Genomic DNA, 14,042 nt, shown 5'->3' on the forward strand with positions numbered 1-14,042 from the left:
ATAACAACTAAATCGATATTAGATATTAATGTGCTGAATTGGAACCACAAACTAATGTGAATCAAGTTTATCTGTTTTGACACATCTAAAAGTGCTGCAACATCAAGATAGCCCCAAATAACCTGATGCTTTCATGTAGGAGTGCCTGTAGCTCAGGAGGAAGAACAGGTTATCTACTAATTTGAAGGTTGTTAGTTTATTGGTGTTGGGTGGATAAAACCATCCGCGACACTCTGAGATCCCGCACCGCTGCCTACAACACGGGACTCGCGGCGGGGGACATGTGTAACATAGTTAATTAGAGTTGAAGTTAAATCCCGCTAAATGGGACATTGGTCCCACCTACTGTTGAAAAAGTCACCCTGCAACATTCACAAAGGGCAAGGGATTCTGGGTAATTCTCAGAATAATGGAGGATTCCTGCGAGGTAAGGAATGCACAAATGTCGTGGGGAGGAAAAATAATATCGCAGGCTGTTAAAGTAATACAGTCTGACCCGATTATTTTTGTTGTTTATACATCATTTGTTGCGGGTCATTTCTCCAGTCTTTATGTTGAACTGAGTGCACGTTTATGTGAGATTTATTTATTGGGAGGAGAGGAAACAAAATGGGAGCATAGTTAGCTAACTCTGTTGTTGTTTTCCCGTTTAGATTTTGTGCTGATTGCCCACGACATTAAAAAGAGAGCATTCTAACCATTGCCTTTTTGTTGTGAATGCAGCTATGTGACTGTGCCACACTGTTTAGAGAATTTACATTGTTTCATGTACAGCTTTAAAATATATTTCTATATTCCTTTCATTTGGGAAATTTAACATGCAATGTTAATGGTGTTGAAGTTTTTCTATTTTGGTTGTATAAATTAACCACTATACGATCACACTGCAAGTGGAAATGTAATCCTGAGAATAATGGAGGATTCCTGCGAGATTTTGTGCTGATTGCGCACGACATTAAAAAGAGAGCATTCTAACCATTGCCTTTTTGTTGTGAATGCAGACCAGAGAAGACCCTACACAGAGGTCACATTGGTGCCGTGACTTGTTCGTGACGCTGCTGAATCGGGCTGGTGTCTTCTCATCGCAGCATCATCGTGGAGCATCAACTTCCTTATTCTTTAGCCTGTTGGGTAACGGAATCAAACTTTGGGGACTGTTGGACATACTTTTATATTGGCTTTGTATATTGCCATATTGTATTAAGTCCACCTTAGCTCTATTAATATCCTGCTAGATATGGATCTAAGTGACTCTGATGACACCCCAAATGTGACTTCCCTTGTTGTGGGTAGGGGTAGAGGGTTCACAACTGTTCCTTTTTCACTGGGTGACTGTCGGGTGGGGCATAGAGCAGCAGATAGTTCTTGTGAGCTGGTGGCTGAGTCGCAGTCAGTACAGTGCACTAAGTCATCTACCTCAGACCCCCCAATAACTGATGTGAGTCTAGTCGACCAAATGAGCGACATTGTGCAACAAATTGGGCAACGCCTGGCTGATAGCATTCTGTCACACCTGACTACGCCACACACTTCGAGCCCTGCATCTGCTACATATACATGTCTTGAGGTGGCGCATGAAACAACAGGTCTCCCCTCCAGCCGCTCACTAGATCTCTCTCAAGTCCAGCTGGTGGCTCCACGACAGGTTAAAGACCCACCTGTGTTTCGGGGGGAGAGTTCGGACTCATTGTCTGTTGATGAGTGGCAGGAAGCCATGCAGAGTTACATAAAGAAGAGTGGCATTCTTCGAGAAAACCAAGCTGAGGAGATTTTGATGCATCTGAGAGGCAGGGCAAAACATGTTGTGAAATTTGGTGTGAGGAATGGTGGAATTGATGTCCAGCATAATCCACAAGCTATCTACAGACTTCTGCACAAACATTTTAGTTCCACCCAGTGCTCGTCTGTGCCCCTGGCTGACTTTTATTCCACCCTACCGAAGGACCGAGAGGATCCATATGAGTATTGGCTGAGGCTGAACAAGGCTGCTGATGTTGTTGGCAACTGTCTTAAGGAGCAGGGGAAATCTTTTGAGAACTCTGGTGTGGAGGTTGCACGCATGTTCATCAGACACTGCCCCTGCAGAGACTTTGCTCTTTTTTTTAGAACCAAAACATGTGATAAATGGTCATCTCGTGAAGTTCAGGAGGTACTGGATGAGTATCACCTGGGTAAGGGGTTCCAGTCTCCTCCACAGAAGGGTAACTGTGTCTTTGTGAATAAGGCAGAGGTTAGCACAAATGCTACTCCTTGCTTGGCTGACCATGAGCAGAGGCCAGCTGTGAGTCAGGATGGCTCTGCTATAGGGCTTCGGAGCGTGATGTCACGGGGGTGGGCGTGGAAAGGATTTTGGCCCGATTCACCATTTTGGGGGTCTAAGCTAGGAGCGATAGCATAGCCATGGTTCATACTTGCTGTGTGCTCGGCTGCAATGTTCGATCTTACGACCGGCACGGGAATAAGGTTGGATTGTCTTTTTATGCTTTCCCAACCTGGAAGCAACGTGAAGGAGCTCATGTATCGGATGTTACCAAACGAAGGCGTCTAGCCTGGATAGCAGCCGTGAGACGAGCTGATATCAAGTTCTGTTACGTCTCCAGATATCAGTTGGTGTGCTCACGACATTTTCATTCCGGTAAGTTCTAAATATGTTCTTATCACACTTTATAGCTGAATAATATTACCGTTGATGGTCTCGGAAGTTATAGAAATTGCGATCAAACATCGAATGGAGTGACTTTGCAGACATATGTGCTATGTAACGATTCGCTAATTGTTTCGCACAACTGTAGGGAAGCCTGCCTATGAAATGGATCAAACAAATCCAGACTGGGTACCAACGCTACACATGGGGCACTCCGAAATCCGAACATCACATTCAGACCGTCACAGGAGGCGAACACAACGTCAACAAAATAAAGTACTATTTGGAGGTAAACGACAACCGCACCCCCAGCCACAGTCTCTTATTTTAAAAGTTGATCTTAGTCAATTAACACAAACATTTTTGAGTATTCATACGGCCTTAATGTATAAACCATTTAAAAGTTCCCTTGTGTATTTGCACTCTTTTTATTGGACAGGCTTTGACAATGGAGCAGCAGAGTGTGAAGGTGAAGCCTCAGCAGAGTGTGAAGGTGAAGCCTCAGCAGAAGTTACCACAGAAGAGCAGCCAGAGATGGACACCACCGAAGAGCAACACCATAACAACCTTGTTATTTTGGCTGAGGGACAAATTTGTGCTGGACAAGTAGAAGCAGAGGTAACGGGTGCTGATGCAGAAAACATTGATATCAGAGAGAAACAGACAGAAGATCAACAACTGACAAATGATTGTGTGCACTGTGTACAGAGCAGAGCAGAAATAAACCGGCTGCTGGAGGAGAACAGAAAGCTTAAATCAAAGTTGGACAAGACAGAGCTCAATGAAAACTTTTTAAAGGGTGACACGGAAAAAGTGAAATATTACACCGGTTTTACTTGTTTTGCTATTTTTATGTCCGTGCTCGAGAATGTAAAAGCTTTCCTAACAGCATCAAAGAAACTGTCGCATTTCCAAATGCTTTTACTCACACTTATGCGACTTAGACTTGATCTTCCTGTCCAGCATCTTAGTTATCTATTCAATGTCTCCTACAAAACTCTTTCTTCTGTCTTTTCTGATACAATTGACGTGTTGCATGCTCGCTTTGGAATACTTGTACACTGGCCAGAGAGGCACTGTTTGCAAGCAACAATGCCACCACAATTTACGGACACTTTTGGAAATCGTGTAGCCATCATTGTAGACTGTTTTGAAATTCGTACAGAACGACCATCTAATTTAAAGGCTCGTGCTCAAACGTACTCACACTACAAGGGTACACACACCATGAAATATCTGATCAGGATTACTCCACAAGGTGCAATTTCATTCATTTCTAAGGGGTGGGGGGGCCGTGCATCAGATAAACACATCACAGAGCAATGTGGCATACTTAACAAGCTGTTACCAGGGGATGTAGTTTTGGCTGACAGAGGCTTTGACATCAGAGATGCGGTGGGAATGATGTGTGCGGAGGTAAAGATCCCAGCATTTACAAGGGGCTTCTGTCAACTAGATGCCAAGGACATAGAAAATACACGAGCCATTGCACACCTAAGAATCCATGTTGAACGAGTAATTGGCAGTTTGCGCAACAAATTCAAAATGCTACATACTACCATGCCAATCCGTTCTCTTCTTCCATGTGAGGGTGAAGACGTTACCTTCCTTGATAAAATTGTGAGGGTGTGTTGTGTTTTGGTTAACATGTGCCCCAGTGTGGTAGTGAAACCAGGCACACATGAGACTTGTACTTGTTAATTAATAATTTTTTAGAAAAGGAAAACCTTTTTAGTTTTTTGTATGTGTGACTGTATGAACACATTGACATTGCGTTATGTAACCATTTCTGTACCTGTATACTATAAGCGAAAGTTTATCATCACTTTGGACTCTTTGTTTCACTAAAATTACGTTATAATAAAAGCAAGATAACAAATAACTGCTTTGCACTCTTTATTTCACACTTTGACAATTGGTACATGGTAAGTGCTGCACGTTTGAAATCAAGTTATACATATTTCAATGCACTTCTGACAAAAAACTAGACACCAGAAGAAAAAACGTTGTGACCACACGGGGCTGCATTTCGCTTAGAGAAATGTTTTCCTACAAGTTCAGGAAGGCACACCTTCTGAAAGAACTCCTGAGCTTTCTTTAAATGTGATTCCCAGAAGTGCACATCTGGTAAGATGCGTAAAATTGCCATGTCTTTTTGTGTCCATACCACGAGGTCACAGTGCTTTGCGTTGGCCACAAAGACCTGTGTATGCACTTGTGAGTAAAAGCGATGTGTCTTCTTCAAGTTAAGTCCTTTTGCTGTCAATTCGAGGCAGAAGTCTTTGTCATGTGCATTCAACGCTTCCTGAATGCTGTCACATCGGTATTTAAATGGACATTTAATTTCTAGGCACCCCTTCCCACAACATTCACACGTGGTTAGTCCATCAGGAGATGCTCCTACTTCAGGAAAAGCCGTGTTAACAAGGAAACCACACATACGGACCTGTAGGTTTTTGTGACATGCTGACATTACCTGGGTGTAGGCATGTCGAGCATCCTGTTCATGCTCCAGTCCCCAAGTTGTTTGCACATTACAGACAGAGTTAACAGGGTAGCAAACACGATTAACCACAGTAATGGCGGGTTTTTCTACAGTGGTGGCAAACACAGCGTGCATCATTGAAGCTGTGATCCTCCCAGCACGCCAAACATACCATTCTGGGCTCTTGTGTTGCAGTCTTGTGCGTTCCTCAATAGCTTCTGCCTGTTCTTCAGTTACTTTAGCTGTGTTTATGTACTTTACGCAGTGCAGTTGTAGCTCGGTAAGGCCAAGGGACTGTGCACCTGTGCTGTGCAAACACGCCAGAGACAGTGGTAATGTGGATGACTGTACAGTGTGTGATGTGTAGTATTTCTCCAATCCAGACAAACACACTGCTTTATTGTGTTTTTGAAGTGTGTCTAACACTGGTGACAACTCCTCAAACGTAGCAGAGGGAATCTTTCTTTTTGAAGGACGGCTTCTTCTGCCTTTCACCACAGACGGTCCGTTTATATTTTCATCAAGAGTCTTTTTTTGTGCTGCTGAAGATGTAAAGTCAATGTTATGGCCAACCTCTGGCTGTATCTTGGTTGTGTTCCCCGGCAAAACCCAGTAGGCTGGTTCATCTGTGACTGTCTTTGTGCCACGTATCCTCACTGTTGCCTCCACTTTAAACAGAAGTGCAGCGACATGGGTGCAGGTCTCAGCAACTCCGGCCATACAGGTGCAGTGTGCAGTTTCGACCTTCCCTGTGGTGCTTACAATTACCCATGGTCGTAATGCAGGTTCATTCAATCTTTGGGAGTGCAGTACCTGTAACATGCAAGGACAAGGTTGATGTAAAGACAATAAATGAAATGAGACAGGGAGGACACTGATTGGCGTTAATAATTTGCCCGATTATCAATGTGTTAATTTGCATCTACTATACAATTATGGGCACATAATATGATAACGATATTTTAACAGTTCAATGATAAAGATTTAACATTAATTATGGTGGGGGGTGGAAAATGGCTATGTCACTCGATGCACTCCAGCTGACTTACCTTGGTATGAATGACGACGTACTCAGATTTTGGCGGCTTGAAAATAGCCAAATCTTGCACCCAGCCATTTGTAAATTGGATATGCGCCTCCAGTGACTTGTAATTACGAAACTGGTTCGCAGTGTAAGCACTTACTCCACAAACAAGATAGGTGAAGATATCGGGGTAGGACAGTGGCGGTAAGTCGTCTGGGTCTTTACTCCACTGCCGTATGTCGTATGGGTCCAGATTTGCGATGCACTCTATTTTTTTCAAATACCGCTGCTTCGCCTCTGGACGCAATCGATCTCTATACCGTCCGTTTTCTTTCGAGCTGCTTTTAAGCATGTTTCTTGTCGTAGTCGCCGTTCCAATACAGTGTATTTGTTTGGATCGTAGACCCCGAAAATGGAGCTGCGCTCCCACAATGCATTGCGGCGTGACGTCAACTCCGAAGCCCTATTGAGAGGTTGATCAGCATGCTAGAGAAGGTGCTGCTTCAAGGCCCAGGCTATGCTTGAGCTAATGCCAGGCGACAGAGTGCCCGACTGCCGAGAATACCGGGCTTAGATGACACACCATGTTCCATCTGCAGAGATAGCTCCCACTCCACACTCACGCACTGTCGGGAAAACAGATTGTGCTTCCTGTGTCACCTACCTGGTCATTCGATACTTAACTGCTCAGAGGGCAAGTGTACTCCTTCCAGTGGTCATCAGGGAAACTGAACGATCTGCGTGGAGGGGAGGACAGCGCAGATCCAGCAAGTAAGCATCCCATCTTGGACATGACTGATATTAATGATTATGACACTTTGTATTCCACTTACAGTGGCATTGTCCCACCAAATAAAACACTGATTGCACAGGGCTTGCATAGGCTCTCAAACACTGATAGCTTATTCTACTCTGCAGTGACTACTAGTAGTGGACAAGTTCTTAAAGCATTAGTGGACAGTGGATCTATGGCGTGCACCATAAGTGAAACAGTTGATGAGAAACTTTCACAATCGATACCTGATATTGAGAGACATTCAGGTGAAGACGTTGTCATTGTTGGTTGTGGGGGTCACCTCGTTACACCTTCTGCTACGTATGATCTTACAGTGTCAATATATGGCTTTAAGGTGGTGATTCCTGTTCTGGTGGTTCCGGGCCAGGCTGATGACATGATTCTGGGCAGAAATGCGATAAAGTGGCTTATTTCACAGTTAAAAATGACTGTTGGTACCCAGGATGATGCTTTTCCTCATTTGGCAACTTTGCTGTCCTATTCTGATGACTGTGATGGCAGAGCAATGCCTCCAAGTTTTGGCACTGCAAAGCTTAAGAGACGCGTCACCTTGCAGCCCTTGTCTGAACATTTAGTGTGGGCTAAGCTCCCTGCTGAAACTGAAACACTCCAAGTTGGTGAATTTTGGAGATTTATTTCCCTGGATGATTGAGAATGCATCAAGACGAACACAAAAGGAAGTTCACAGCTTTTAGCAGCTCCCCCACCCCCTCATTCACACACCCCCCACTCCCCTCCAGAATTCCCAGATAACAACCTAATTTACATATGAATGACTAGACAATTTAGCTTCCACTTGGCTGAAGCTAAAGCCTAGCTAAAAGCCTACCAGCCATTTGGCTGGAAGGCGGGTTTTAAAGGTAGAAAAGCCAAATGGCTGCTCTCGGGGGCTCTAAGTGTTGAGCAGTATGAGTCCATCTTTTCAAGGCACAAAATGGACTGCGGTGAGGCTGCTGACTTTTTCCACAGAATCCGCCTGGTGGATGACAAGCCCTTCAGACTGCCATACAGACGGGTCCCACCATGCCATTACGAGAAGCTTCGCACTGCCCTAGATGAGATGGAGGAGTCAGGGATAATCCGTAAGTCCCAGAGTGAATTCTCATCCCCCCTTGTCTTAGTTGTTAAGCCAAATGGTGACCTGCGCATATGCAATGACTTTAGATGGTTAAATGCAAGAACAGTTAAAGATGCATATCCATTGCCTCATCAGTCAGACGCCCTCGCAGCACTTGGTGGGAATGTTTTTTTTTTTTCTACAATGGATCTCACATCGGGGTTTTACAATGTCAGACTCCACGAGGACGACAAAAAATACACGGCATTCTCCTCCCCATTTGGCCTTCATGAATATAACAGGATGCCTCAAGGCCTGACAAATAGTCCTAGACCTGTACAAAGCCGCATCATATGACGTGCGGAAGGCGGTGAAAGAGGCGAAGCAGCGCTACGGGAGGAAACTACAGTCACAACTCCAACAGAGTGACTCTAGGAGCCTGTGGTGGGGACTAAGGACAATAACGGATTATAAAGCACCAACAACCGGTATGACGAATGCGGACGTGACCCTGGCAGATGAGCTGAACACCTTCTATGCTCGCTTCGAGGCTGCAGCTAAGGACTCCAACGATGCTAGTGCTAGCGGCGCTAACGGCCGCAGACAGGAAGATACTGCCAACACCGGAAACGTGCTCATCATCTCCGAGCATGACGTGAGGAGAACCTTCAAGAGTGTGAACACCAGGAAAGCAGCAGGACCAGACGGCATCTCAAGTCGTATCCTCAGAGACTGCGACCAGCTAGCACCTGTGTTCACTGAGATATTCAACATCTCTTTATCTCAGTTTGTGATCCCCACATGCTTCAAGGAGTCCATCATTGTTCCTGTCCCGAAGAAACCCCACCCTGCTTCTCTCAATGACTATCGCCCTGTAGCCCTCACCTCAGTAGTGATGAAGTGCTTTGAACGCCTGGTCAGAGACTTCATCATTTCTTCACTACCAGACACACTGGACCCACTACAGTTCGCTTAGCGTCCAAATCGTTCCACAGACGATGCCATCTCTCATCTCCTCCACACATCACTCACTCACTTGGACACTAGAAGGGGGAATTATGTTAAAATGCTCTTCATAGACTACAGCTCTGCATTTAACACCATAATTCCCTCCACACTCACCACCAAGCTGGAGCATCTGGGACTCAGCCCATCTATGTGTCAGTGGATCGCCAACTTCCTAACTGGAAGACCACAGGCAGTAAGGATGGGCGGACATGTCTCAGCCTCCATCACTCCCAGCACTGAAGCCCCCCAGGGGTGTGTTCTGAGCCCCCTGCTGTACTCTTTGTACACATATGACTGTGTGGCCACTACCAGCTCCACCACCATCATTACGTTTGCTGACGATACCGTCGTGGTGGGCCTGATCTCTGATAACAACGAGACGGCCTACCTGAAGGAGATTAGGAATCTGGAGAACTGGTGCCAGAGGAACAACCTCCTTCTAAACGTCAGTAAGACAAAGGAGCTGATAGTGGACTTCAGCACTAAGCAGGAGAGGAACTACCAGACCCCCGTCATCAACGAGTGCCCAGTGGAGAGAGTGGACAGCTTCAAATACCTCGGAGTTCACATCACGCAGGACCTGTCATGGTCCTGTCACATCAACACCGTGGTGAAAAAGGCCCGACAGCGTCTCTACCACCTCAGACGCTTGAGAGACTTCCGACTGCACTCCAAGGTGCTCAGGAACTTTTACTCGTGCACCATAGAGAGCATCCTGACGGGAAACATCTCAACCTGTTTCGGGAACAGCACCAAGCAGGACAGACGAGCTCTACAGAGGGTTGTGCGGTCAGCTGAGCGCACCATCCGCTCCAAGCTCCCTGACCTGCACTCAATCTACAGCAGGCGGTGCTGGACCAAGGCCAGGAAGATCGTGAAGGACCTCAGCCATCCCAACAACAGACTGTTCTTTCTGTTGAGGTCAGGAAAGCGATTCCGCTCCCTGAAGACCAACACAGAGAGACTGAGGAGGAGCTTCTTCACGCAGGCAATATGGTCTCTCAATCACACCACCACACAGTACTGACCCACACATACAGTTCTTACACACACACTGGACATTCTGGACATTGTTTACACTAATTCGGTTAGATGCGTGGTCATCTAATCGAATCACTTCATCACTAAATCACTTTAAGCATATTTGCACTGCACAAGACACTTACAAATGTGGATTGCACAACACTGGACATTATATTTCTTCAATTCCATTTAATACTTGTACGGCTGCTGTTATTGTATATATGTATATATGTATATATGTGTGTATATATGTATATGTATATATGTGTGTGTATATATGTATATATATATGAAGCATATTTTATAAAGTGCTATATGTAGAATACCATTAAATAAAAATAACAAAACTCACTTTTTGCCTATTCTGTGTATTTATCAGCCCTGGATTAATAAGATGGTACTTGCAGTCCAGTAAGACTGGAAACATTTTCCAGGATGGCACATTCATATATGACATCATCAACAGAGCGTTCCTCCAGGTGAGCTAGTAGAGTTTTTGTTCATGTCTTTAGAGATGTTGTTAAAAAGCTGTCATCTCACTAAGGACACAAATGAAGGAATTGCCTGGGAAAAATGAAGAACTATAGCTTCTTATAAAATTGACAAGTAATTTGAAATGGTTATCTATGAAAATTATGAAGTTAGTAGTTTACCAGTAGATGGCAGCAGACTTTAAATGACTTATGGCCATTTCAAGCTTCACTGACAAGATTAGTAGGAGGAGCTTTGGGCTGGTTCAGATTTTGAGATCCTGAGTCACATGTTCGTGAGTTTGTTGTTTATTAGCCATTAACACTTCAGCTCTGCTTTTAATCTGAACTACTGAGTGTGACACTGAATGCTTCACAGGGATGTTAGAAATAAATAGACAGATAAACATTTAACATTGAAAAGACTGACTCCTATTATTATATGTTTGTGATGAATCACAACAGAAAAAAATATCCATGTAGTCCAATTGCATCTGTTCAAATTGCCTAATTTGATTTGACTAACAGTCAATATTCCTCTGAATTTTGAATGTGAAATCATAAAAAAAAAAAAAAAAAAAAAAAACAAGAACTCACAATTAGAAACCTGAAACCAGAGAGTTTTATTTAATTTTTGCTTTTAAAACTTAACAAAAGGAATCATTGTCGTGTCAGTGGCTGCTTTTGGTTTCTGGGTGACAAAGGAAACAAAGTCATTCTCAAACACATACATCCTCTACTCAATCATTTCTGTGCAGCCACTGAATGATGACTGAGTGTGGTTCTGGTTTAATGCATATTCTTTGTTATCTGCACTGATAATCAGTGAAGTGTGATGTTCCATGTGATACACTGGTGAAATACACAATGAAATATTAAAAAAACAAAAAACAGTTAAGTGACCATGAATAGGGAAAAAAAAAAAGATAATATAATGTGGATGTCCTCTGGTCTGAGGTGCTGGGAGACCAGTTAGAGACCAGTAGCTGGACATCAGTGGATGGACTGGTGGACTACTTCAGTGAAGAGTAGACGACGTCTGGTTCTGGTTTAAAATCTGAACACAAACACACACAGTTCAAACAACAGGAAACATGATTACAAGCTTTGTAGTTTAACCAAGACCTCCAATCTCCACCTCTCTGCATCACACACAGTCCCAGTTCAGATTTTACTGGGAACCAGCTCAGATCAGAGCTTTTTGAAGTTCCCAAAAGTCAAACTGGAACCCAAAGACCTGAAACAAACTCTCATATTCACACGTACGTTCGGTTTGAAATCACAAATTAAAATAAACCCATGGATGTCTTTGGACTATGCAAGAGAACATGCACATCCACACATAAAAGCACATGGATTTTAACTTGTTACCTTTCTGCTGTTAGGAATACTGCTAAGCATCACAAAACTGCAACCCTGGGGGATAATCATTATTAGCTTATATAGAAACAGTACCAGGCTGCTGTCAGAATCTGCTTTTCCTGCTGTGCAAAATAGTTTTTACCTCTCAGATGTAACAGGCTGATGGGGTATTGTTGTCACCCTGGTGGGCGGACAGTGTGGACACCTAATTTTGTGAATCTGATAATTTGAGCAGGGTGGCATATGAGCTTCAAATTGATATCATAGACACATCTACTGACACTTTTGGATCAGTTCAGATCTCAGTATCATTAACCTCCAAGGTCAAGATCAGAGGTCAAGTTTTCTTCAGCTGTTGCTTGTAAATGCAACAACTGGAGGACAAGGTGACAGGATTTTGAAAGGGATACCAAAGGTGTGACTATCAGGAGGCTTTTTTTGTTTGTAGTCAGTCAATCCAATTAGATTTACAAAAAGTCTTTAAATCTTACAAGTTATGTAACATCAAACTCTTGACTGTTGTTTCAAGAGAAGGACAGCACCTCTATCACTGATCTAACGTTTTTCTGTCCATGTCTCTTTTTATAGGAACAGGTTTTTTGTTTTTATATATTATGTGTTTGCTTTTGAGATGAGAAGTGTGAGTGTGATATCCTTCACAAATCTGAGATCTGAACTTGAATCGTGTTGTGGTTGTGTTAGCTTAGGTTAGGAGGATGCCTGGAAGCAGAGTGACCTTTATCCAAAGTTAAAGTAAAGAGCAGTTTTACCTGGGCCTTCTTTGTTCTGATGCTTCCTGGCTGGTAAGTGATGTCTTCAGTTCTCACTTCTGAATAGACTGCAGCTGAATACATAAAAAAAAAAAAAAAAACACATTAGGTACAACTACTACATCTAACTTTATTTTATTATTATTTGTAGTACAATGTTTTTAATCTTGCATCATGAAAACTTTAACTGACATCTCTTTAAACAAATCAGCACCTTTGTACAGTTTCTTTTTCTTTTTAACAGCTCTGCTGAGAAACACAGACTGACCACAAAGAACTGCTGAGAGTTTCTGAGAATAACAAGGTGGACAACCACAAAGCTGCCATCTCTTTCAAAGCACATTGACTCTCTTCACCACAGAGCTCAAAGTAAACATGTTCTCACAACATGACCATTGTTAAGTGCCTTGAGGCAACTGTTGTTGTGATTTGGCACAATATAAATTAAATTGAAATGAATTGTTATCATCAATGAGTTGATGGTCTGTGTGCAGAGTTTAGAGAAACGCTTTTCCAAGTTATGTCTCCACGTTCCTTCCTGTGTTTAAAATGAGCAGCTCTGTGTTGAAACACCTGCAGCTGAAGTGTTTCTTTCTATCAGAAACAGGATGCTGGACGACTGCAGAGCTGTTAGCTTCAGTTAACCACAGACCACAAACACACAGTCCAGCTCACAGTGAACAACACTCAGTAAGTACAGTATGAAACACACATGGTAACATTCGTCTAAGTTAGCCAATGTTTAATAAAAGGACACAGATGTATATATAGGTGTGAACTTAATTGTTACGATTTCAGGCTTTTGATCAAAAATAGTTTTACTGTTACAATAATCTGCATTTCTACAATTCTGATCATCCCTCACTGCTTCATAATGTCCTCAAAATTCATCATATCACCAAAGTCATAAACAGTCTTCATGGACTAAATCTAATTCTACCTCCAGTCAAACACTCAGCAGCAGTCTTATATTGACTCTGAGCAGAAATGTGAAGTTATTTTATAACCTCTGCCTAAATGAAAGGGAAACAAGGGCAGATGCAGAGTCACCAGACACCATCTGATAAAACTTGATTCAATGGTTTGATGACTTTGTCATAGAAAATAAAGTAAACCACACAAGTTATACTTCTACTCTTTATGTGTGAGCTGGTCTTCTAGTAAGGATTTTCTAATAAGTCTTCATTAGAACAATAAACAGACTAAGCAGAAACTTGCAGAGGTGAAAAGAACAAGTGAAAAAAAGCTGCTGTTCCTCTAATAATCACTTTCCTAAAGAAATTTATTCCCCACAAAGTAATCCAGGAAGTTACCATAAGTATATTGAACTCCATCCTTACTATGATAAAAAAGAAGCTGAAACTTTCTGATGTTCATATACTTTGTGTTTAAGCTGCTGATTG

At 43.0% G+C, this 14,042-nt stretch overlaps 2 protein-coding genes and 1 pseudogene across 5 annotated transcripts in view; 2 read left to right on the forward strand and 1 right to left on the reverse strand.

Annotated features, from left to right (window-relative positions):
* The window catches only part of LOC146578653 (uncharacterized), a 563,460-nt pseudogene that overhangs the window by 40,480 nt on the left and 508,938 nt on the right, over positions 1 to 14,042 (forward strand).
* Positions 2,397 to 4,448, forward strand: LOC146578655 (uncharacterized). 2 transcript variants are annotated; one of them, XM_085268845.1, is made up of 3 exons: positions 2,397 to 2,635; positions 2,793 to 2,933; positions 3,084 to 4,448. In XM_085268845.1, exons 1-3 carry the CDS (start codon positions 2,401 to 2,403, stop codon positions 4,343 to 4,345), a joined length of 1,638 nt encoding a protein of 545 aa, XP_085124971.1. In that variant the 5' UTR covers positions 2,397 to 2,400; the 3' UTR covers positions 4,346 to 4,448. The 2 variants fall into 2 exon arrangements, with proteins under 2 accessions (XP_085124971.1, XP_085124972.1); XM_085268846.1 differs by having other exon boundaries at positions 3,105 to 4,448.
* The window catches only part of LOC146578656 (uncharacterized), a 29,795-nt gene continuing 26,882 nt past the window's right edge, over positions 11,130 to 14,042 (reverse strand). For all 3 annotated transcript variants that reach the window (XM_085269110.1, XM_085269108.1, XM_085269111.1), the window contains exons 8-9: positions 12,640 to 12,713; positions 11,130 to 11,564 (exon numbers count right to left, since the gene is read on the reverse strand). Coding sequence is in view for 1 of the 3 variants with exons in the window: in XM_085269111.1 (XP_085125237.1) it covers positions 11,526 to 11,564; positions 12,640 to 12,713 (113 nt within the window). In the remaining 2 variants the exon portion in view is untranslated. The remainder of the gene's footprint in view (positions 11,565 to 12,639; positions 12,714 to 14,042) is intronic.

This window comes from Mchenga conophoros, linkage group LG3 (genome assembly GCF_057382185.1).
Source record: "Mchenga conophoros isolate Kocher_MC1m ecotype Shallow Benthic linkage group LG3, M_conophoros_male_GT1.1, whole genome shotgun sequence".
NCBI lineage: Eukaryota > Metazoa > Chordata > Actinopteri > Cichliformes > Cichlidae > Mchenga > Mchenga conophoros.

What these genes read in the sequence shown, in the direction of transcription:
- LOC146578655 (XM_085268845.1), top strand. Translation starts at nt 2,401, where the DNA reads ATGGTTCATACTTGCTGTGTGCTCGGCTGCAATGTTCGATCTTACGAC. An exon ending in CTCACGACATTTTCATTCCG is followed by an intron (nt 2,636 to 2,792) that starts GTAAGTTCTAAA and finishes GCACAACTGTAG; the next exon opens with GGAAGCCTGCCTATGAAATG. An exon ending in AAATAAAGTACTATTTGGAG is followed by an intron (nt 2,934 to 3,083) that starts GTAAACGACAAC and finishes TTTATTGGACAG; the next exon opens with GCTTTGACAATGGAGCAGCA.